Source organism: Muntiacus reevesi, chromosome X (assembly GCF_963930625.1).
Source record: "Muntiacus reevesi chromosome X, mMunRee1.1, whole genome shotgun sequence".
Classification (NCBI taxonomy): Eukaryota; Metazoa; Chordata; class Mammalia; order Artiodactyla; family Cervidae; genus Muntiacus; species Muntiacus reevesi.
The window spans coordinates 112,880,045-112,905,869 of NC_089271.1; the positions used below are offsets into that span (position 1 = coordinate 112,880,045).

General features: G+C 38.3%; 1 protein-coding gene across 4 annotated transcripts in view; it reads left to right on the forward strand.

Moving 5' to 3' along the window:
* Positions 1 to 25,825, forward strand: part of MCF2 (MCF.2 cell line derived transforming sequence) — a 121,516-nt gene that overhangs the window by 32,558 nt on the left and 63,133 nt on the right. For all 4 annotated transcript variants that reach the window (XM_065915113.1, XM_065915114.1, XM_065915115.1 and 1 more), the window contains exons 2-9: positions 2,033 to 2,101; positions 6,211 to 6,325; positions 7,537 to 7,627; positions 20,752 to 20,871; positions 21,694 to 21,810; positions 23,262 to 23,411; positions 24,293 to 24,426; positions 24,736 to 24,850. In XM_065915113.1, coding sequence (XP_065771185.1) covers positions 2,033 to 2,101; positions 6,211 to 6,325; positions 7,537 to 7,627; positions 20,752 to 20,871; positions 21,694 to 21,810; positions 23,262 to 23,411; positions 24,293 to 24,426; positions 24,736 to 24,850 — 911 coding nt within the window. The remainder of the gene's footprint in view (positions 1 to 2,032; positions 2,102 to 6,210; positions 6,326 to 7,536; positions 7,628 to 20,751; positions 20,872 to 21,693; positions 21,811 to 23,261; positions 23,412 to 24,292; positions 24,427 to 24,735; positions 24,851 to 25,825) is intronic.

Genomic DNA, 25,825 nt, shown 5'->3' on the forward strand with positions numbered 1-25,825 from the left:
AATGGCCGAGCCAGCATCAGGTCCAGTCCTCCCACTCCTAGCCCTCGGTCTTTATTTTATGCCCTGATGCCTCTCTTACTACATGAATGGATTTTTTAAAAATTGTAGAGTAAATAGATGTAGTTTCTGTAACTATGCAACAGCCTGAATGGTATGGGAAGAATCAGGTTGCAGATATTAGTGTTTCCAGATCTGCCACCTGACATCAAATTTATCCATTTATCTTGATAGTTATTTCTACTGATCAGAGCAGGGAGGAAATTGGGTCTTATTATGTAGGAATATTTTAATGCCTAATGCTCTCATCTAAATGATAGAACATTGCCACTTGTGCAGGCCTCTGAGAGCGGAGAAAGTTCTAGTCCTCTTGCACTATCTCCCATTTCATCCTTCATTGGAAGGACTGATGCTGAAGCTGAAGATCCAATACTTTGACCACCTGATGCAAAGAACTGACTCCCTGGAAAAGACCCTGATGCTGGGAAAGATTGAAGGCAGGAGGAGAAGGGGATGACAGAGGATGAGATGGCTGGATGGCATCACCGACTCGATGAACATGAGTTTGAGTAAGCTCCGGGAGTTGGTGATGGACAGGGAAGTCTGGCGTGCTGCAGTCCATGGGGTCGCAAAGATTCAGGCACGACTGAGGAACTGAACTGATCTTTCAGGATGGGGAACACATGTAAATCCATGGCTGATTCATATCAATGTATGGCAAAAACCACTACAATATTGTAAAGTAATTAGCCTCCAACTAATATAAATAAATGAAAAAAAATGAAAATAAATTGGTCAATGCATTTCTTTATGTTTTAAATTTTGTATGTGTGTGTATGGCTCTCTGTAACAGAGCCCCTGTTCCATTGTCTAGTGTGGGTCATTTGAGAACTTGTGTGTGCATTGCCCTTGAGCAGGATGGGCCTGGATACAAGCCCTCCACATGCTATGATCTGAAGATCACCAAGAAGGGGAATGTGTCATCAGCCTGACACCACCAGAGACCAGGTCTTTGAAGGCCCTCTGTATCAGTGGGCAAGAGGGAAAACATGGCTTCTCTGAGAAATGTGGAACCACAGGCATTAAAACCAATGATCCAAAATAGTCGAGTCTGATGGCCCATTTTCTTTGAAAAAGTTATCCTGACTCATGGACCAGAGGCAGGTAGTGGACTTTGATCTGGGGCCCCTGTGGAGTTCACTAGAATTGCACATTACAAATTAGCACTTAAGATCTGGGACAACTAAAATATATTGAAGATCACATGGATGTGTCCCACCTCTAATGGTCAAAGATGAGTTAATAGGCTGCTGTTCAAGGAACATTGACTCTTATGCCAGTTATTTTGCATTTGGTTGGCACAGCACCCTGTGAGGTATATATTATTATGGCCAGTTTACAGGTAAGGAAACTTGAGACTCTGAGAGGCTAAGTAACTTGTACATGTATATGCAGCCAGTATATGCAGCAAGCTGGGATTGGAATTCAGGTCTCTTGGACTCAAAAGCTGTATGTTTAACCACTGCTTTATACTCGATCTCTGACACTTTTCCTGACCTGTAAGATGGGATAATAATAGCTTTCTCCAGGGTTTTTTAAGGATCCAATGCAATAAAGGACCCGAAAAATGCTTTGTAATCACTAATAAAGCTTTGCAGAGTGAAAGGCATTATCAGAAGTAGAATACACTATGCTACAGTGTCTCTTCGTTTCTGTCTACCCTTTAGATAAATCCAGACGTCCTAGAGTTTGGACTTTTGCCCCTGGCTTTTTGGTCACTGAGAGTAGTTTATGTCCCAGGCAAAGATTCTGAGAATGAGGACAACTGGTCTTATTTATCCAGTGACACTGTCCAGAGTGTGATTTCCTTCTTAGGTGGCTGAGAGGAGTAAAGAGAAGAAGGTCGGCCTTGCATCTGCGGAGGCAGATCTTCGGGACCCCCAGAGTTCTTTCCTGCATGCTAAGAAATCCCCTGTGCATTTCTGGCTGTTCTCTAATGTGCCTATTGTTTCTCTCCCTTTCTCATTTGTCACAGAAGACGAAGTGCTTCCCTGTGTAAAGGACATCAGCCACTTCTTAATGCAAGACATCGCCTTCCTGTCTGGTAAGCAGACATTTTCATATATTAAGATCAGATACATGTTTGAATCCATTAACAAAGTTAATTTGGTCCTTCTTATAGCTGGCTATATAATTTTTATATTTTAATAAACATTTATGCATTGTGCATGTAGTTGCTAAAGAAATGGACACTTAGAGAATAACTAGAGGTTTTAAATATGTTTAGATATGTGATTAAAACCAGGCTTACCAGCCTTGTACACTGGACACTCGGGAACATCTTTAGCAATCCATGATGAGTGAAAGTGGGATCCATCTCCTTAGGTGGGTGCAGGCTGAGTGAGAGGGCGGCCACAGATTTCTCTGAGGTTTTCCCTGCTGCCATAACTCTGATGACTTAAATGTTCATTAAAAATGCTGTGAGTCACCCTAATTAAGCAGTGTACACATGATAAAAAGTTGACTTTTCTAAAATGTACATGCATTTGTGTATTATTTCTAAAAATTGTGAATAATGTATGTATTATGAAATACATATAAAATTTACCTTCTTAACTTTTTTTAAGTGTATAGTTCAGTGGTATTAAATACATTCACATTGTTATACAGTCATCCATCCACCATCCATTTCCAGAACTCTTCTTGTCTCGTAAAACTGCAACTCTCTACTGGTTGAAAAATAACCCCTCGTTCCCCCCTCCCTTTAACCCCTGGTAATTACTGTTATATTGATACTTTCTGTATCTACATATTTGACTATTCTTGGTGCCTCATATGAGTGGGCTCATGCTGTATTTGTCTTTTTGTGACTATCTTTTTTCATTTTGCATAATGTCCTCCAGGTCTTTCTATGCTGTAGCATATATCAGAATTTCCTTCCTTTTTCAAGGCTGAAGAATGTGCCATTCTATGATGAGTTAATTTGTTTATCCATTCATCCATTGGTGGACATTTGGGTTGCTTGCACCTTTTCGCTCTTGTGAATAAAACTGCTCAGTAGCATTACATATTTTTAGAGATACAGCAATAGGAAACCACCCCTCTTGTTTTAATCTGGTCAGATATCTAGGGGAAACTTTGCTTAAGGACAAGCAAATTCGCTTCAGGTGTTAGAGTAACTTGAACTATGCCAGTAAACATTATATTTATTGTATTAAATGGATAAGAACAGTTTACAAGTATATGTGTTGTTTGTATGAAAATGTTTCTTAGGTGTTGAGAGTACAAGAGACCATCTTATTCCTTTTAAGTAGTTAAATTATTTCTCCTAAAATGATACCTACGTGCCTGGTTTACCAAATGAGCAATTACTTTATAGATGATCCTAATTGGACACTTCCATCTGGCTTCTGCTTTAATGATTAGAATTAGCAGTAATTGTGAATTAGTGGTGACTTAATGAGGTTTTATGTTTTTATTTTATAAGTGGTATAATTGTGTGATAGGCTTTCACTATTAGATTAAGGGATTTTGCAGAAGCTCCTCAGTGTTTTTAAAATTGTGTTCAAATAGAAACACCCTCAGGACCTGTTTCCTGATCTCGATCCCTCTCCATAATTTCCTTTCTTATCTGATCTTTATAGTTTTCAAAATACGTCTTGTCTATTGTTTCTTTTGAAGAAAGGGTTGCCAATGTTAACAATAACAAAAACCTCCCTATTTAGAATATCAATATCTCCTTTCTTTTCTCACATGTCTACTACCTACAGCATTTGTGCTTCCCTGGCGGCTCAGTGGTAAAGAACCTGCCTGCCAGTGCAGGAGATGTGGGTTCGATCCCTGATAAGGGAAGACCCCCTGGAGGAGGAAATGGCAACCCACTCCAGTATTCTTGCTTGGAAAATCCCATGATCAGAGGAGCCTGGTGGACTGTGGTCTATGGGGTCGCACAGAGTCGGACATGACTTAGCGACTAAACAACAACAGCTGCAGCAACACTTGTGGGTACTCAGTGGTGATAACAGTTTATTGATTAGTTGATGAGAATCTACCCTTATAAGAACCAACATTCTTTCCTTTGATAGGTATAGTTTGCATAAATACTGCTCGGCAAGTCTAACTTATATATATGTTGCATTATATGTTATATATTATTTATACTCCTAGTTCTACACCATACCCTGTCTATAGAGGCCCCTTGTTTCTTGCTTGGCTAAGTCTCTTGGTTCATAGTTGTACAGTGTCTCCTTTGAGTTCCTTTAAAATTCTTGGGTGGATGCCATCATTTTCCATGATTATCTTTCTTCATCTTGCTCTTTACGTCTAGAATGTTGTAAAGATTTATCATCATTTGATTTATTATTTTGGTCTAGTTTGATTCATTACTTTGGTCTAGTCTGATTAAAAAAGTACTATGGGAATGGGGACCCTCCCTTAAGTTTCTGTTGAGAAAGATTAAGGCAAGGAATGAATCTGACCTTTTCCCAAGTGCTCTAGTGGAGAATGTGCGTTCTGCTTTTGTTGGATAGAGTATTCTAGAAACATCACTTAAGTCACTGTGGTGAAATTGTTCAGGTGTACTGTTTCCTAGTGAATTTCCCAGCTACTCCTTCTATCAGTTATGCAGAGGGGTGGTGAAATTTCTGACTAAAATTGTGAATTTGTTTTTCTCCTTGGAGCTCTATCCATTTTGTTTCTTGTATTTTGAAGCTCTGTTATCAGATACATAAGCACTTACGAATATTATGTCCTCTTGATGAATTTACCACTGATTATCAAATGATCTTCTAATTTTGACAAATCTATTTGGTCTGATATTAGACAGTCTCCTTTGGACTAATTAGCATGATATATCTTTTTCCTTTTAATGCATTGTGCCTTTATATTTAAAGTCTGTTTCTCGTAGACAGTATATAGTTGGGTCTTGATTGTTTTATCCAGTTAGACTATCTCTAACTTTTAATTGAAGTGTCAAAATCATTTACATTTAACATGATTATGCATATGGCTTGGTTTAAATCTACCATTTTACAATTTGTTTTCTATTTGTCCTGTTAGTTCTTTGTTTTTTCCTTCCATTTTTGCTTTCTTTTGGAATTAGTTGTTTTATCATTCTACTTTATCTCCTTTGCCTTTGTCATAGTTTTATTGCATACTGAATTTTTTTATAACTTATATTTATATTCACTTAAATTCAGCCAAATAAGAATTACAACAAAATCTCTCAAAAGTTTTCTTTTAGCGAGCCAGATTCAAAGGCCACCCTACAACTTGCCTCCTAAAATAATCCTTCAACTTCCATTTAACACTAAAAATGTATTGAGCACCTACTCTGTGCCCAGGTGTTAGGCTGACTGTAGAATGGGAGCTTAGGCACATGAAAGGTTCACCCCTGCACTTAGGTGGCTTTCATTCTCAATCCTCTAGGCTGTGTAGAGGGCCGTGGAGTGGGATGAACAATGAATTTTATACTTTGTGGTCTTTCTTTCTTTGCATTAGTAAGATTCCTATACCATTGTTGCTATTATTCCTTATGTTGTTTCTTCCACCAATCTGTTAGAACATTACTTATTACCTGTAGTTTGTTTACTATACTCTTTCATGTTCACCATGACTCTAAGGGGTCAATTTTTTCAAGGTTTCCACTTGTTATCAAGCTGTCAGTGACTCATTTTGAATTTAAACTCATAGTATTGGTATAGAAACAGTTATTTCCCAATACCCATGGTTGTCCAATATGAGGGATCAGTGATATTTTCAACTCTGTTTATTACACACATTCCATGACATTTTCCCCTCATTTTGCTGTCTCTTATTCCTCCCTCCTTTCCCTCTTCCTTTCTTTCTTTTGTCTTTCCCCCCTCTCTCTTTTTCTTTCCTTCTTCTTTTCAATTTCAAAACCACCCTGTTGCATTTTTAAAAGATGTTTTAGCCATGCCACATGGCATGTGGGATATTAGTTCCCCGATCAGAGATTGGACTCTCACCCTGCATCGGAAGCCTTAATCATTGGCCCCCGAATAAGTGCCCCACCCTGCCACTTTTTGCACTTAAGCAGGAGCATGGTGCCATTTTGGTTTCTGTGGAGGTCATCATCCTTATAAAAGTTGCATTGGCCCCAACCTGTCTTCTTATCACTCCTCTCAAATCTAAAATCCTCTATTTTACATTGTTGTGACATAAATGTTAACTTGGTTTTTGATACTGTTTTAGGTGGCCGGGGAAAGGATGATGCTTGGATCATTACATTTCCAGAAAATTGTAATTTCAAATGCATACCAGAAGAAGTTATAGCAAAAGTACTGACTTACTTGACGTCTATTGCAAGGTACAGCATTTCATTACATTGTTTTCTTCAATTTGGTTTCTTTTTTGGATACCTATTTGAATGTAATAACAAGAAAATGATGTTTTAGTGTGGCTATTATTATTGTAAATGATTTGTAAGACTCACTTTCAGAATAGATAAGAAATAACTTAGAAGCGGAAGCTGACCACTACTTAAATTGCTATAAAAATCATACTGAGGATCTATGAAAACAAAATTGGGGACCAAGAAGTATTTCTCCCCATGTAGAAGAACATAGGTTGAAATTGATGATCATACTTTAAAGTCTAAAAAAAACTGTCACTAGCCAATATCTGGACAGCTATTCTTCATTTCTTCCAAGGATAAAATAAGAAGACAAAGTTAAATAGACTTAAAAGTGATATTGAAATGGATTAGGAGTAACTTCTTGATATTAGAAATCATTTGAGATGAGAATGCTTTAAGGGGAAAGTTTCAGAAGCTCCCTTAAAGATGTTATTTAGTTTGCAAACAAGTTTTTTAAAGGAAATGTTTTCTGGTTATTAATCCTGAGTTCTAAGAAGGCATTAATCTAAAATGGTAATATTATGAAGAGTCTCATGAACAAAATGGAGAAGGAAATGGCAACCCACTCCAGTACTCTTGCCTGGAAAATCCCATGGACAGAGGAGCCTGGTAGGTTACAGTCCATGGGGTCGCAAAGAGTCGGACACAACTGATGTGACTAAGCACGCACGAACAAAAATCAAATCCCAGAAAACAAAATTTACACTGTACCTCTTAAAGCTTGAAAGTGGTCTCTTTAGGGCAAATAAAAGTTTTATTATGCATTACGCTGCCTTCCCTCAAGGAACAGGCAAGAGATTTAACAGTGTTTTTCTGAATGAATTAATGGATCGTTGACTTATGATGGATTGCCGTGAAGTTAAATCTGATGTCATGAAGGACAGCTGTCTATAATGTTTTCCCATGCCCCAAATCACAGTATTCCAAATCCATTTTAGTGGCACTTACCTGTTTAAAAGATTGACATAAGTGGCAAAAAGAAATTTTAAATTGTAGTAGAATATGGAATTAAATTGATTTTTCATTGTAGCACCTTGTGATAGCTTCCCAAATCTGTCTTCAGGCCAGACGTCATATGTAAATGAAATAATCAGAAGTAAGGACATATTTAGCAAAGTTGGGTTGCTATTAAGAAAAACATATCATTTCCTCTTATCTTCTAGGCAAAATGGATCTGACTCCCGATTTACCATTATTCTTGATCGAAGATTGGATACCTGGTCTTCTCTCAAAACATCTCTCCAGAAAATCTCAGTAAGTACCAATTTATTCTATAGTAACTTCTTATTTTTGTTTTGCATTATACTTTCTGTTTGTGGGGGTACAGATTATTTTTATTCTGATGGAAGCTAAAAAAAATTAGATGGAACGGAGAGGTGGGAAACTAAAGAGAAGAGCTGGTAAAGGAGATTGAGCTGAACAACTCTACTCAGTAGAAAACCTTATAGGAAAGAATGAGTAGTTAATGGTTCAAGTTGAGTGAGAAGAGATTCATGGTCTCCTATGCCTTTCAAAGCAAGGCAGTTTTTTATGGGAACTTTTTATAAAACAGCAATAGCCATGTTGTATACACATTGTATATTGAAAAGTATAAAGAAGGAGGTTTAAAACAATAGTTAATAATCCGACCATCCAGAAATAAGCACTTTTTAACATTTTGGTGTGTATCTTTCTAGATTTTTCTCTCCCCTGGGACAGAGAGGGTATGGAGTCACCTGCAAAATGACATATCTCCTCAATTAGAGTCTAGTCCCCAGCTCCCCAAGACCCAGAGAGTCCCTAAAGGAGACAGTATGAGAGATGCAGTCTTGTCCACAGCTGAGATGATCTTTTTACATTATTAGGCTCATCTGGATATTGTCTGACAGTTCTTTCATAGAAAAGAGGGAGGTGAGGAACCCATAGGCTCTTCCTGAGCTGGTAAGAGTGGGGCTGTCTGTGGAAGTGCCATGTGGTCAACTTGTTCTATCAGACCAGAGAAGCTGGGAATCAATCCATGTTTTTCTTTGAGAGTTTAGTATCATCAGCCAATGAAATTCTTCCTTCATCTCACAACCAACCGACAGGGAGGCCACACCCACCAGAGGCAGTTGGTTTAGTTGTGAAGCCAAGACAGAAATCTAAGTTGCTGGACTTCTGAACCAGTGTTCTTTTTTGTTCTACTAACTTGCTGATGAGTATAAGAAATACATTGACACATGGTATCATGAATGAGATCATTATTATTTTCATACCCATTATGAATTATTCTTCATCTTGAACAAGTCAGTATGGTAGTTTTTTTATTTCTTAAAACAGAGGAGAGAAGAATTAATACCAGATTCATGAAAATCACCAAAATAAAATAGTAAAACGTCGACTTTATATAATACATTTTTGCTTTTTCAAACAGTTTCACATTTATTAATGTTGATTCTCTCTGTTTCCTGATTAAGTACTATGGGTGGATGTCTTTATAAATTGTCCTATAGATGAGGGAATTCTATTGATATACAATATGCATTTTGGAAAGGTTATGTGATGAATCCAAGGTCAGATAGCTAGATAACCAAAAGAGTGGGAACAAGAATTGAATTTTCATAAATTCTAGTTGGTGACCTTTCCACTTGCTGCTTCCTATCATTTTCCAAACGACTTGTGGATACACAAATACATTAATAATTTTTTTAAGAAAAAGGTAAAATTCCTTTGGAGAGAATACATCTGCCCTCCATGTACTACAGACTCCTATCAGTGGGGCTGAATGATATTTATCCAGGTATTTATCATGCCCTGGCCTTTAGGATCAGTCCTTGGGCTTGTTGAACAAACTTTAGTTCATGATAAGAATCAATTATTTAACACTAAATATAGCACTTGTTATAATAAGGCATTTTTAAAATCACCCAGCCCAGCTTTTTTTTTCTTTTTGGCCAAAACTACCTGTTTGATGAAATTAATTTTCACTGAGTGACTGGTTGGCATATGGCGTCAGTTTTGAAATTGGGTCTTGATACTGCTTTGCTGGTGGCTCAAATGGTAAAGAATCTGCCTGCAATGCGGGAGACCTGGGTTTGATCCCTGGGTTGGGAGGATCCCCTGGAGAAGGGAACGGCTGCCCACTCCAGTATTCTTGCCTGGAGAATCCCCATGGACAGAGGAGCCTAGCAGGCTACAGTACATAGGGTCACATGAGTGACTGGTTGGCATATGGCGTCAGTTTTGAAATTGGGTCTTGATACTGCTTTGCTGGTGGCTCAAATGGTAAAGAATCTGCCTGCAATGCGGGAGACCTGGGCTTGATCCCTGGGTTGGGAGGATCCCCTGGAGAAGGGAACGGCTGCCCACTCCAGTATTCTTGCCTGGAGAATCCCCATGGACAGAGGAGCCTAGCAGGCTACAGTACATAGGGTCACAAAGAGTTGGACACAACTGAGCGACTAATCACAGCACAGCACTACTGATTTGGGGTCAATAAAGGAATAATGAGTTGTTTCCTGGAAGTGATGCTCCCCTTTCTGTTTCCTAGGGATGCTCTCTCAATGGGGAATTGAGAAGTCTGCACAGCAAAGAGGTCCAACAGCATCCAAGGTCCCTTTATTTGCATAATTGCCAGGCAGGAGTGGGGGTGCAGGTGATGAGGACATCTGACTGGCTATAGATTAGTTTCAGCATTGTTTTATTTAAATATTTTAAATGTTTCTGCTTATGGTATAGTCTCTATACCCATACTTAAAAGCACATTAATTATATCTCAACCATTGGACACTGTTTGCCCATTGGACACTGTTTGCAGTAGAGGTAAATATTGAATACAAGCTAATTTCAAGAGCAAAAGTTGACGTTCAGAAAGAATTTCTGGTGAAAACAGCCATTGTATAGATAGGTCTAACTGTCTTTGGTATATTATTTTAAACTAGTGTCTGTGAAGTAATTATATAATTCAATTTGAAGACCTTAATTTCTAGATTCTTAAAGAAACTATGCAGTTAGGCTATACTTCATAATGATAGGAGACTATATATATATATATATATATATATATTTTTTTTTTTTTTTTTTAGTTACATGTTTTGGGGAAATGTTCCTTCGGTAGAGACTCCTACCCGTCTCAGAAAGTTTGTATGTTCTGTTCTTTTTAGATTATCATCGGGACAAAATCCCACAAACTATTAACCTTTCCCAGGCTTAAACCCAGAATAGAATCTAATAATAATAATAATAAAACAGAATTGAATTTCAAGTTACATAGGGGGATAGGGAAAGAATAAAGATATCAGTTAATACTACCTTCACAAAGATTCTTAGCATTCCACCTTAAAAATCAAATTGCGCAGAGAAAGCCAGCCCCATCTAGCCCCTAAGAGGACAGTTTTTTTTTTTTTTTCTTCCTCCACTCTTAGGAAAAGCCTGATCTTCCTGAGCAGTCCAGCACCAGCTAATCCATGAGGTTCAATCAGGCTAAGTAATTGGGGGAATGTGTGGACTCTGAATTACAATGAGCAGTAGGAAAGGATCTGTCAGCTGACTAATCGGAGATAGTGGGGTTTTTTTTTTTTATTTTTTGCAGCGCTGCCAGGGTGGTAATGGAAGCAGCCACGGTAGCTTTGTTTGATAGAAATTTTTGGCTGCCGCTTTTAAATACTACCTAAGACGCAGCTCATATTTCATCAATGTTGCATTGACAATTGGAAAAGAAGCGTGTTGTTGTGTATAGGCGAGATGGCAGAAGCAACTCCCCCGAGAGGCAAGATGAGGTTCAGAAGGAATGCGGTAAGGGCTCTGCCTGCAGTCCTGGAAAGCCCGTTCCCAAGTTCAAGTGCAGGAATGCTGCAGCATGGTGCTATAGCACAAACTGCTGAATGGGGCTTTTCAGGATGGAGGGCGAGAGTGGAGACTTGGATTTGCGTGGATTGCATTGATGTGATTACTGTAATATGGATGTAGGGGAACGTTAAGGCATCAAGATCTAAATGTGATCAAATTTATGAGGAAGCATCCTTCGTCATGGTATTTATTTAAGAGTGTATGAACAATATTGACTCATTTGGCAGAGTAGCTTAAAGTCACTAGTTATCAATAAAATAATATCAAACAAAAGGATTCATCCTTCTTTTCACCATGGACAAGTAGATTATGGTATCATGGACAGATCTGCAGATGACTTTATCAGTGTTTAAAAAGGCTACATGTTACTGGACAAGTGAAAAAATGTTAAGTCTGATGATTTGAATTCTTTCTGATTTCAGGTTTTCCTCAAATTAAAAAAAATTATTTCCCCAAATTCAAATGTTAAAGATGCAGAATTCTAGCCCATTGACTACCTTTTTTTTAAAGAAAAAAAAGACTGACTCACCGTTATTTATAAGCTAGAATTTAGAAATCTCTTCTTTCAGATACATTTTCAAATTTTCCCATCATTGGTTCACTTATATACCAGATTCCCAGCAAATTTCAGAAGGGCTATTTAGATGTCGTTTGGAGAAATGTGAAATAACAATAGCTAATTTAATAATTAACTGGTCATCAACCCAGTTTTCGGTGCTGCTCTTTTTCTTTCAAAACTTAAGATAACGTTATTGATGCTATGATTTAAAATAGAATACCTGCTTATTTAAATAATCAAGGCAACACCAAAAAAATGAGAGAGTGACAATCAGTCATAGAACAGAATGACACTTGGAATCAAAAGTAAGATCAGGGAAATAAACCAGTAAGAATTTTACTCTTGTTGAATGACAGTGAACATCCATGGGTGAGTAACTGGTTTATTTTCTAATAAAGCTCTTAGCACAAGATAGTATTTTAAAAATTACAGTTTAGGATATGAATTTTTTTATTTTTATTTTTATTTTTTTTGAATTTTTTTATTTTGACAAAATTGTATCTCCAGCTCTACACATGATTGTGTATTATGGGAATAATAGCTTCAGATTTTTAACAGACAATTTATGGTGCACAAGAGATGCCTGTGTATGTGCTTTGCAATGTTGGGTGCAACTGACATTAGTACTTTCATTATAAAAAGTAATTGACTTAAGTGTTAAGAAGATTCCTAATTCCTTTATATGCATAGATATTTTCTCAGTTCTGAACTTCGTTTCCTGTATATGCATGCTTGCATGCTCAGTCACTTCAGTCGTGTCTGACTCTTTGTGACCCCATGAATTGTAGCCTGCCAGGCTCCTCTGTCCATGGGATTCTCTAGGCAAGAATACTGGAGTGAGTTACCATATCCTCTCTAGGGGATCTTCCCGACCCAGGGATTGAACCTGCATCTCATATGTCTCCTGCATTGTCAGGCAGGCTCTTTACCCCTAGTGCCACCTGGGAAGCCCTTTCTGTTTATACACACACCTTAATATACACAGAAATTAATGCAACACATAAGTACTTAGTGAATAGGTATATCTAGTATTGTGATACAGACAATATGGGTTACACAGGTAAACATGGAGTGGCTACAGAACTGAAAGAGCTCTCAAACTAGTAGAGAAGGTATGACATGTTCATAAACAACTATTAAATAACTATTATGAAAGAACTTCTAGCTGGTGGGGAAGGCCTCAAGAGATGACATTTGTTTGGACCTTAAGGAATAGCATATGTGTCTATTATCTTTCTTGGTGTCTTTCCTCTCTTTTTCTCTCAAATTAATTACTTGAAGTTGTCTGTAGGAACAGCTAGCTTGAAATGAAATTGATTGGATCAAGTCTAAAGCCTAGAACTATAGTGGAAGACAGATTTGTTCTGCTTGCATGGATACAGCTTGACCAGAGTGAAAAATTTGCAACTCAGCTGGTGACACCATGGTTTGACTTGGAAGAATCTCTGGTGTTGGGCTGATTCTGGAGGTTACGATAGGTGGCACCTGGAAGGATGGTAAAGTGGCCTTAGAGTCCATGGATAGGCTTCTACTGGCTACTTGATGGAAATTGCAATGACCGTGAACAACTGAGGGGGGCTGTTGAGAACGGATATGGGACAAGAAGGGTGAGTCTTAAGGAAAGAGCATTGCCCGAGAGTGTCCTACACCTGAGGTCACTTGGCAAGGGATTTGGTGATCTTGTGGAGTAACTCTTTCTTTCTGTACTCTTTCAGTGTGGGAAGAATGAGTACAGAAGTAGCTCACAGCATTGGAAACTCTTCTCTGTAGCTTGAGGTCATAAGATTTTTCTCAGCATATTCTAAAGTGATAGTTCCGACCATATTGAGGTCAATCACATGCCAGCAACTCAGTATTAATACTCTGTAATGATGTGAAATTGTAATGGTTTTGCTCAGTAGGCTCCGTGATGCTAAATTGTTTCAAGCATTTGTTTTGACTGTTAGTTTTTGTCCCATTTTGTAGATGTCAAGGTCAAGTTATTCCTAAAGGTAAGGCAGCCAGTCTGAGCATGCATTCAGAGTGTGCGTTGTGAAGGACGTGTCTGAAAAGGGTTAAGTGTCCTGGAAAGAGCTTGGCTTTAGGATTCAGATTGGCCTGTGTGCTCCTAGCAAGCAGTAAGTGTCCCACGTTGTGCTTCAGTTTGCCCGTCTGTGGAAAGGCTGTAATACCTACTTCACTGCAATGTTACAAAGGCTACATAGGATAATATACGTAACAAGCCTGGCGCGTATGTCCTAGGCTTTCAGTAAAGGGTTCCCTGTTACTGTGACCCCATTTCTTTGCCCTAAAGATGAAAAGAAAAGGCTCTAGGAGTATAAATTGTTTTTATAGTAAAATAATCAAACTTTTATGTGGTATCAGCCACTTGTAAAAGTTTTTCAAGAAGTAGCTAGGATAACTGAAAAGGGGGCAGAGGGTGTGTGAAAGGCCTGTTTTAGATGTTGCATAAAATAACATTAAGCAAGGTTTATTTCCAGGCTTCAGTAGTGAAATGTATCAAGTGATGCCTTTGGTCGTTGTTATTGCTGTGCTAACTGTCATGAGGCCATATAGTTGGGTGATCTGAAGGCAGTCATGAAGAGAAGGGATTCAGTGTCTTCTCTGCGGGGAGAAGAGGAGAAAGTGAATTCTTTGCTCCTGAATTTGAAGAACCGGTAGGAGCTGCTCCCCAGGACTGGGGTGGGGCCAGGCTCAGAGGTGGAGAAATGGCTCTGAACCCTGCGAAGATGGGCAACATGTTCATTTTTACCGAGGCGCCTTTAAGCAGTCACATGTTGGAACTACAAAAAAGAAAAAAAAAAAAAAACTGCCTAAAGTAAACTGGTTTTAGGCAACCAGTGCCTAAAACCAATGTCGTTTCCTCTCTTATGCTGCGTGCTTTTTTTTTTTCTGTAAAGAAAAAAGCAATCAAAGAAAACAAGGCTGACCCTTGCTCACATCCTTTTGCTTTTTTGACAAGCTCTCAAAGACGATTTATAGTTTTAAAATCTAGGGTTTATTTGGGCGAAAATAGAAACTGTGCCTTTTCATGTTTATATAACCAACCAGATTAGAGATCTGTAAGGCAGCATGCTGGAGAATGTAGGAACATCGTTTCCCCAGACTGAATGGGAAAGCTCAAAGGTCTGGAGCTGTATTTGCAAAGAATACGCTAGAATTTCTTGAAGAATTACTTAACATCACAAAAGCTTAGTGTATTAGTTCCCTGTTGCTGCTGTAACCAATTACTACAAACTTAGTAGCTCAAAATAACCCAAATGTATTATTACAGTTCTGGAGGTCAGAAGTCCAAATGAGTCTCACTGGGCTAAGACCAAGATATCAACAGGGCTTCTGAGGCTTTAGAGGATAATGTTTCCTTGACATTCTAGTTTCTAGAAGCTGCCCACATTTCTTAGCTCATGGCCCTGTATCACTCTGACCTCTGCTTCTGTTGTTACATCTTCTCTGATTCTAGTGCCTTCCTCTGTTTAATAACTCTACTTGTGATCACATTGTTCCCACCCTGATAATCCAAGATCATTTCCCCATCAGAAGGTGAGGTGAGGTGTTAGTCGCTCAGTCATGTGCAACTCTTTGCGACCCTGTGGACTGTAGCCCTCCAGGCTCCTCTGTCCATGGAGTTCTCCAGGCAAGAATACCTGGAGTGAGTTGCCATGTCCTTCTCCAGGGGATCTTCCCAACCAGGGATCAAAACTGGGTCTCCCACATTGCAGGCAGTTTCTTTACCATTTGAACCACCAGGAAAGCTCTGAAGATTCTTAACTTAATCACATTTACAGAGTCCCTTTTGCCTTGTAACATATTCACAGGTTCCAGGGATTAGGATGTAGACATCTTTGGGGAACCTTTATTCTGCCTGCTACACTCAATTCCTCCAGTTGTGAAATGAGGGTAAAAACAGAATCTACTGCAGATAAATACTTAGCATAATGTCATAGTAATGCTCACAATGAGGAAAATTCTCATAGTAGTCACTCAATAAAAAGCAACACTCCAACCCATGGCCATCAAGCCAATCTCCTGTCCCTGCCTTAAGGCTTTGAGAGGCCCAGAAGACATATAAATTTATGGACATGTGTATATATATATATATATGTGTGTGTGTGTGTGTGTATGTATTTGCTGGAGAGAAGCTATGAAAAGTCGTTCATATGAAGTTGTGGATTTACTGCAATTAGTTTGGCAGTCACATATTTAAATCTGGGATAAGTGAGTGGGACTGGGATCAAAAAGTCAAGTGTATCTGATTCATACATGGGATCTAGTGGACATGAGGGATAGAAACAATATACTTGGTCTGAACTGTATAATTTAGTTTTCTAAAAAATGTAACTCTGACAAATCAAATGAACTGTTTGAGTGCCACCCAGTTGTTTAGTAGTTTTGCCTACTAAATAATAGCTGTTGCCTACAAGTTATTTATTCCTTCAAATGGCTTAGATTTGAGAGTAGCTATCAGTTTAATGGATCCATGTATTCTAGGAAGATTTGCATGGCGGCTCAGTAAAGATTCTAAAATTATCATATAATGAACAACATTGCAAATGTGATTATACAGGCAATAAATGAAGTTTTCATCCTTGATAGTGCTTTTTCTTTAGAAATGCAAATTTAGTAGGCTTTTTGTGATAAGCAAATCACTGAACATTTTGAAGGAATTAAGGGAGGAGAAGGTATGATAAAATAATCAGGAAGTTTTACTTAAGAATGATCTGATTAGAATGTAGAAATATTTTTAGAAGCATTTTATTCAGCTTTCAATGTTTATAACTAACTATTTTATCAAATAGACAGAATAACTGATTTAATAAAGCAACCAACATGAAATCCCTGACTTAGGAGCAGCTGAACACCCACAAACACTGCCTGAACTCTCTTCCCCATGGATTCTGTGGACAGTGATTCTGCGTCTCTTTCTTTTCTGCTTTGTCCCCTATTGTGTGATCAGTGGCCTGACTGCTGGGACAGCCTTGTTCTCCTAGAAGTGGCAGGATACAGACCAGGGCCTGACCTCGGGCAGAGAGTTACCACATGGCCTTCTCTGTTCCTGTAGTATCCTCCCCTACCCCCACCCTCAGTTTTGGAGGGGGGTGAGTATTCTAGGCTTTAAGTTGGTCACCCTGGGGTCTCACATCTAGAGATTTCTAATGCAATACCAGAGAATATGACATTAAGGAAAGTCAGAGAGAAAAAGACAATGAAACCATATCAACCTAGAGTCCATGAAAGAATAAAAATAAGAGTGCTTTAAGTGTTGGCAAAAGTAGGGTGCTTTCCATTCCATTTATTTATTTATTTATTGTTGCAGTGGGTCTTTATTGCTGCTTGGGCTACTCTCTAGTTGCAGTGAGTGAGGCCTACTCTTCACTGAGGTGTGTGGGTTTCTCATTGCAGTGGCATCTCTTGTTGCAGAGCACAGGCTCTAGGTGCTTCACAGTGGAGCACAGGCATGGGCTTCAGTAGTTGTGATACGTGGGTTCAGTAGTTGTGCCTCCCGGGTTCTAGAGCACAGACTCAACAGTTGTGGCACACGACATGTGGGATCTTCCTGGACCAGGGATTGAATCTGTGTCTCCTGCATTGGCAGACGGATTCTTCACCACTGAGCCACTTGGTAATCAAGGTAGCCCCTTGATTCCATTTAAAAGTGAGAAAATAAGCTGAGTCAAGACAGTTAAGTATAATACTAATACTGGTAATTTGCCCATGTGAAGGAGGAAAGACTTAACTCCTAAACTGAATATTTCAGGGTAGAAATAGAATTAGTGCTCTCAGTCTAGAAATAGGTCCAGTTCTCACAAGTCCTTGTCCGAGTTTCCCCTTAAGCAAGCCTTTATCCATAGCCTGAAAAACCTTTTGTCTAAGTCTACTTGTCCTTAAGTCCAAGAACCCAAAGTAAATTAAAAAAAACCTATCTTATTAGTTTTTTTAGGGTTGACAAAGTAGCTTTATATTTATTATTTCTTTTAATTTTTATAACAACTATGGAAAGTATTGTACCATTCTTAGCATAAACTAAAATAGACATTCGTACATAATAGACAGTGAAGAACAGGGAAGCCTGGTGTGCTGCAGTCCATGAGGTCACAAAGAGTTAGACACGACTTAGCAACTGAAAAACAACATAATAGACAGTAGGATATACAGTATCATTGGGATTCTGTCTCTACTGCCAGTTCTCTATACTTGTTTTCTTTGTTCTTTGAAATAAGCTTCCTCTGGCTGTAGGGGTCATGGTTACCAGCAGCCCTGGAACTGCACCCTCAAAGTTTCCTTCCCTTAGTGCTAGTTCAAAAAATGCTAGTGTGAGACTTGGATTCTGCTTACATCAGATTTTCATCCCATGACAAATCATTGTGTGTTAGGAGGGCAAGGTCATGTAGAAAGATAACAGTTCTCATTAGGAACAATATTAAGATTAATAAGAGACTGTCTTAGTCTTTATGGGCTGCTATAACAGAATACCATAGACTGTGTGACTTATAAACAACAGAATTTACTTCTCACAGTTCTAGAGTCTGAAGTCCAAGGTCAGGGCGCTGGCAGATTCTGTATCTGGTGAGAGCTCACTTCCTGCTTCATAGATGGCCATCTTTTCTGTGTCCTCACATGGCTGAAGGGGTGAAGGAGCTCTCTGGGGTCTCTTTCTTAAGGGCACTAATCCCATTCATGAGGGCTCCACCCTCGTGACCTCATCATCTCCTGAACACCCCACCACCAAATACCTTCATATTGTGGCTTAAGTTTCAACATAGGAATTTGGTGGGGAGGGGATGTAGAATCTCATGGGAAGAGAGGGTAGTGCAGACATGGCCCCCTAGAGGAGTGATCAGTTGGATAGCCATCCCAATTTGTGTCTGTTTGTAATCATTGTTTAATTTACTGATTTAAGCTTGTGCTCCTTTCTTTTTCCTATTTGTGTCACACTCAGTTCTCTTTCCCTCGCTTTAGTTGTCATTGCCACTTGTTTATGTTTTTATCACCATCTCAAATTGAATTTAAAAAAATTCCACTTTTGAATGTCATTTCAGAGTCTAAGTTTTATCCCTCTATGAAAGTTGCTCTTTTTTAAAAAATAGACTGTGTTGTTTAGAGCAGATTTAGGTTCACAGTAGAAAGTATAGACTTCCCATATATATCTGACCCCACAATATCTTATTAATTTTTCTTTTGTAGTTTTATTCCATTATTAATATTTCAGCATTCCTGAAAGATGACTGTATTTAAAGCATTTTGAGCATATTTTGCTTTATTATGCTTCAATCTGCTCTTTTGAGGCTGATGACTTCCAACTCTATATTCCCAGTCTAGGCTTCTTTCCCTCCTCCCTTGTACATCCATTTGTCTGATAGACATCATCTGGTTGTCCTGCTGACCCTTACAACCCAATAGGTCCAGGGATAAGAATCAGTATCTTATCCCCCTCCTGAAAGCCTGCTTCTCTTGTGTTCCCATGTCAATGAGGGTTGTACCATTTACCCAGTTAGTTACTCAAACCAGAAATCTGGAAATTGACTGTCATAGTCTTTCTTTTCTCATCAGACATATCGAGTTATCATACTTTGCACATTATACCTCCTAAATTCTACCCTTTTCCCTGCTGTTGTTGCTCCAGTTCAGAAACTCATCATCCCTCACTTGGATGACTGTTCCAGCATGCAAACTCATCTGTTTGCTTCCATTCTTGTCCATATCGAGTCCATTCCCAAAGCCAAAGTGATCCTCCTAAAATGCAAATCTAATTATGCTGCTCTGCTACTTAAAAACCCTTAAGAGTCTCCCCCTTGCATCCAGGAAAAGACCCAAGGTCTTTCCTGGTCTAGATCCTGCTCATCTTTCTAGCACCATTTCTGGTGACTACATCTCTCCACCCCACAGCAGCATCTTCCTCTAGCTTTTCTGACTGGGACCTCTTGATGTAATACAGACTTGGGTACCAATTCAGACTTCATCAGTTGAGCCAAGTTATACTTAAACTCTCTGAGCCTCACTTTATTTGTAAAAGCGGATTTCCTAACTACTTTGCAGGATTGTAATGAAGAGGAACTGTAATAATGTTAGCAAAATACTTGGCATACAGTAAGCATTTGAATGTGGTGCCTTATTACTTATATCAGGCCATATTATTCCAGCCCTTGTGAATTTTGCTTAGGCTCCTCCTTGTCTTTTGCACTCTTTCATTTAACAGTTACTTCTTGATCACCTTCTATGTGCCAGTATTCTAAGAAGTTGGGAAACATGGATGCACCAAAAAAACAGTCTGATCCACTTTATTCCTCTTTAGGCAAGACCTTTTTGACATTCTTAGGTCTAGGATGCTCTGTGTTATCCCTTCCTGTTGTATGTTATTCTAATTCCCTTGTTTCATTTATCAACTTATCATGCTACAGAGTAAATGATGCTAATGAACTCTAGACTGTCATTTTCTTGCAAGCTGGGTTGGGACTGTACATTATTAATTGGTGTACACTGAATGCTAACAGTGCCTGATAATCATTCACTTAAATATGTGGAGGAAACATGTAGAAGATATTTGGTGAATGTCTCTTGGATGAAATAAAAATACAAGTCCACAAAATGGTTTTCTTCCATTGTTTACTGCAGGTTTCAGTATTTTAGCTCCCTTTAGGCTTTTAGGGCTATCCTAGAAACCTGCCTCCTGATTCTGTTTTGCAAGGATTAAAAACAATTTAAGTACAAAAACAACCACGTTTAAAATGAAGCTTAAGAATATAATTCTTCATAATGTGGGATTGACTTCAGTGTGAGAAAATTCCAGGCCACAAGCACTGCAAGGATCTGACCTGATGACCTTACATTCATTTCATTTCTATTTTCGTGCTTTAAGATGTTATCAACATCCATTTTTTAAGTTTTATCTTTTCAGTGGTTTTTATGACTTTAGAATTTGTTTTCTTTCATTATGTATTTTTTGCCATGTGCTCACTCGAGTGCATGTTTTGACAGTTTTTTTTTTCTTTTCTCCTGTGCTGTTTTTTCCCTATAGTCTTCATTCCCTGGGAACTTGCACTTGGTTTTGGTCCTTCGTCCCACCAGTTTTCTCCAACGAACTTTCACAGACATTGGATTTCGATTTAGTCAGGAAGATTTCATGCTCAAATTACCGGTAAGAATATATTATTTAAGTGTTTTGACCCTTTCTCATGAAGAATTTGTATCATGTTGTTATTTTACATGTGGTCACATGCGCATGTAAAAGAAAAAAATTTAGAATTTGTCTTCCAAAAATGTAAATTCAAAATGCCTTAAAGTCTTCTGCCCCTACTGTTAAAATAAAGGAAAAGATTAGTCAATTTGTAACAAAGCAGTTCATTTTGAAAAAAGATGTTAAGTCCCATATGTTTTATATGTGTGTGTGTGTGTGTGTGTGTATTTGTGTGTGTGCATAATAAAATCAGGACATTTTATTTTTAGAGAATAAAATGAATGTGTGTTTTATGTTTTTGACCTCCCATGAACTTACATCCTGAGCAGTTCAGAGTAGCATTTTTTTTCCAGAAGATATTTTTAAACACTTTTAGTGTTGGGAATAAGGGTGCTCATAAATTTTGCTGCTTTTGCAAAGATTAGTCCCTCATGATAAATTATAATTTACTACAGAAAGTGCTTCCTTTGTCATGGGCTTAACATTCTTTCAGAAGGTTGATCACGGACAGTGCAAAATTTTTAGGTCAGAGAGAATCAGGTGTTTGGGTTTCTATGGAGATTACTTTCATTTTACAGAGAAATATTTTGTAAATGAAAGCTATTATTCCCTGAGGGAAGGTAGTGTATCCATGTGTGTGGGGATGTGCAGGAGAGAATTGTTAGGACCATTTATAAAAGATAAATTTCTGCTAAATGAATGCTAAAGTTCATTGTACTGTTGGCTGTGTGGAGGAGTGCCATGAAGGGCAGTTAACGGTATCTTTCTCGCTTGTTTGTATAGGTTGTTATGCTGAGCTCAGTTAGTGATTTGCTGACGTACATTGATGACAAGCAGTTAACCACTGAGTTAGGCGGCACCTTGCGGTACTGCCACAGTGAATGGATCACCTTCAGAAATGTATGTTTCTTTTGCCCTTACTGTAGAGCCTGTAGTTCGTGTGAGCTTTGAAATCTAGTTCTAGAAGTTTTTTTCTTTCTTGGGGAAAACAGATTTCTGGGGTTCCTATTTTTCAAAAACATATAATTCAACATCTTGATTTTCTTGCTTAGGAAATATCTAGAAATGGTGAAGAGTCCCTGAGGATGGCATTTAAATGAGAGGCCTAGGGAATAAGGAGACCCTACTCTGCCCACCCTCTCCTGTGGCCATGTAATAACCTGAAGAAACCAAGGGTTTGGGTTCAAATCTTAGCACTGCTGATTTTTATCGATATAACTTTGTGCAAGTTGTAAAAGCTCTCTCAGCCTCAGTTTTTCCAACTATACAGTGGGAAGAATAAGATTTTACCTCATTGGGTTATTGAGAAGATTAAATGAGATTACAGATGCACCATGTTTGATACTGCCTGGCCTATGGCTTGCCCTCAGAAAATGAGAGTCATCTTATTAATCTCATCAGTCTAGTGATTCTCCTGGGGGCAGTTAAATTTGTAGCAAAAATGCCTTCTGTTTTAGAAATGTATGGATAGGCAAGGGCTCTGTGCCTCACTAGGGTGAATTTGTCATATAAGGGTCTTCTAATTCCAGAGGTATGGGAACCCTTCTGAAGGAAATAATGATATTTACTTAAATCAAGATTTTATTTTCCTCATCTTTATTTTCATTCAGCAGTCCTGTTCATGCGCATGAAAGTGAGTTGTCAAAATAAGCAGTATCTTGCCTTTAATAACCTAGAAAGCTAAAAATAAAAGAGCAGACAGACGCCTTGAGTTACATGGTAAACAGAGGGTTTATATGGTCTGTAAATGTTGTCTTTCTTTCTCTAAGTCACTGATTTTGGAAACAAAATGAACAACCAAACCTTACTTGACATTTTAGGGCAGCAGAGCCTTTGGGGTCATAGTTTCAAATCTTCTCCAGAACTTGAAATGAATTATTGTGACTAATGTTCCTCTGTCATCTTAGTCCATCAAATGCTAACATTTGCTCATAAATGATAATAAAGTGGCTTTGATGTTCTCATGTCTCTTCAGAAGTAGTTATTATAAAACAATTGTGCAATTCCAAAATTAAATAGAATAAGGAAAACACAAAGTTTTGCCAGATAATAAAACAAATTACTCAGTACATGGCATATTTAAGAAATAGTTTTCATCATTGTTTGAGAAATAAATACAGATGTTTAGATATTCAAGAGGTCTCTTCACCTCACTAAGTTTCTTAGGGGCTTAGATGCAAAGTTAAGGTTCATTGTTAAGGCCAATGCCAACTTTCCTTGCAAAGGAGATGTCATAGTATATGTCTTTGCTGTCATATCTAAATGAAAGTTAATATAGTTGCTGGTCGAGGTTTTGATATGCTGGCCAAGTTACCACAGAATTAAGAGAATCATGCATGGGCTCTTTGCAGGCTATAGAAAATTTTGCCCTCACAGTGAAAGATACAGCTCAGATGTTACAGTCCTTTGGAACTGAACTGGCCGACACAGAACTACCAGGTGACATTCCTGCAATAGAAGAAATTCTTGCAATTCGTGCTGAAAGGTACCACCTGTTAAAGGTATGTCTGATAGGGGAGACAAACCAAAATTTTCCATGGTCCTTCTTTTGATAGAGAGGTGTTGAGTGTCTATTTTACACAGATAGCTGGATAGGGAGACAGAAAGAGATATTTATATGGTGTAAAGCACAATATTAAAAAAAGAGGAGTACAAGAGGAGGATGTCCTGGATATGTTGAATTTATGTGGCCCTTTTTTTGAAATGGTACCCCTCCCCCTTCCCTCTCCCTGTCCGTAACCACTAGTTCTCTATCTGTTTCTTTTTTCACTAGTTGGTTTTACTTTTTAGATACCACATATAAGTGACATCAGATGGTATTTGTCTTTCTCTGTCTGACTTATTTCACTTAGCATAATACCCTCCCAGTCCATCCATGTTGTTGCAAATGGCAAGATTCTATTCTTTTTTAATGGCTGAGTAGTATTCCATTGTATGAACCTTATATATATATAAGGTCATAAGACAATGAACCTTATATATATATATGTGTATATATATATATATATATATATATATATATATATATATATATGTATACCATATCTTCTTTATCCAGTCATCTATTGATGGATGCTTAGGTTGCTTCTATATTAAATTAGAACTTTCTTCTAGTGAGAGGAAGCTACAAACTGAGCCTTGGGGTACTTCTGCCTATAAAATTGGTGACTGTAAATCTGTCTCAATAGGCAGAGGCTTCTTGGAGATCCTTGCAGCTTTTGGATTCCATGGTACTGAGGTAGTTCTTGATTTTTCAGTGATGAAAGCAAAGGCTGTGCTAGAACTATTCTATTCTGCATCTGTTGCTGTATGCTGCCTTCAACCCAGCTCATTCAGAATAGGTGCCCAGCAGGCTGACACTTCCTGTTTTGCCTTTGTACAGAAAGATATCACAGCTGTAACCAAAGAAGGAAAAATTCTGCTAACAAATCTGGAAGTGCCTGATGCCGAGGGTGCTGTGAGTTCAAGACTTGAAAATCATCAGCAGACTAGTGGTGACTGGCAAACTATTAATAAGTGAGTAGTATTCTTTGGGGTTTAGAGTTACTTATACTTTTGAAAGGGAATTATATATTTTTGCGGCTACCTGTTAACCTGCAAAAGTATTCCTGGACCTCTGGCAATCAAGCTGAAACTCCTCCCCGTGTTGTTCCATAGAGATTAGTTTGCTCATAGGGGAGATTCTGTGGACATTGATTGATAGTCTCTACCTGGATCAAATGTCATGGGCTGTGACTTTGCCTATAATTCTTAACATCCAAACTAGGGTTATCTACCTACCTGCAACACAAATCATTGGTTTAATGATGATTTTGCTTTGTTAAGATTGCTGACTCAAGTACATGATATGGAAATAGCTTTTGATGGATTTTGGGAGAAACACCAGCTAAAAATGGAGCAGTATCTGCAGCTCTGGAAGTTTGAGCAGGATTTTCAAGAGGTTAGTTAAAACTTTTCTTGGGTACAGTTTCTTTCATTATGCTGGAGATTCTTACTCCTTGATCATCAGAAACACAGTCTCACGAGATGCAGAATGCTCATGTATACCCTCAGAGAGGTGAAAAGGAGGCAAGTGTGAGTGCACTTTGACTTAGAATGAAGAAACAGCTACGAAAATGCCAACACTTATACTTCTCTGGCTCAGGCTCATTTCTTATGGGAAAGCACTTAAGGGGCTAACATAGATGACAGGGGTAAAGTTGCTGTCTCCATTGATGTTTGATATTCAAATGTATTTTAGATATAAAATACTTTCAGACTATGGGAAATCTACCAAGGGAATAATACTAACTTCCTTCATGATTTTTAAACTACCATCTACCTATGCTGACCATGTTTAATATGATCTAACAAAACATTTTTTTCTGATTCAGTGACTTATTTCTATAAAGAGCCTCTTGGATGAGATTAAATTGTGTTCAATTATACATTATTTAAAAGGTTATAAGTATATTCTAGTTCTGTCCTTCTGGAAAATCCATCCTATATGGTCAAGAGACATAGCTTCATTTTCCTTTCACTTTATAATCAGCCTCCATGCTTCTACCAGTCTCTGTCATAGTATTTTCCCAGGGATCCAAGGAAAAGTCACTTCTCTCTCTTACATGTGGTCAGCCTGTTTCTGCCCATGAGTGGCGGACTTGCCTAGTATTCCATTTGTTCTAGCCAAATCAGTTGGGGGGAGGGGACCCAGGGCTCAGTTATTACCAGCCTTTTCCCTCTGGTGATTCAGATTTTGAAGTATCAGGCTCTCAGTAAAACTTTTCTTAAAGAAAGAATAGGTCAAATTGCTCTTGGGCCTTCCAGATATTTATGTCTGTCCCTCCTCTCCAACCAAACACATGCAGCAACATTACTTTCCCTGAACAAACCCATTGTGCCTCTACTTATATGTTAATTTGCCTCCAGGTTACAT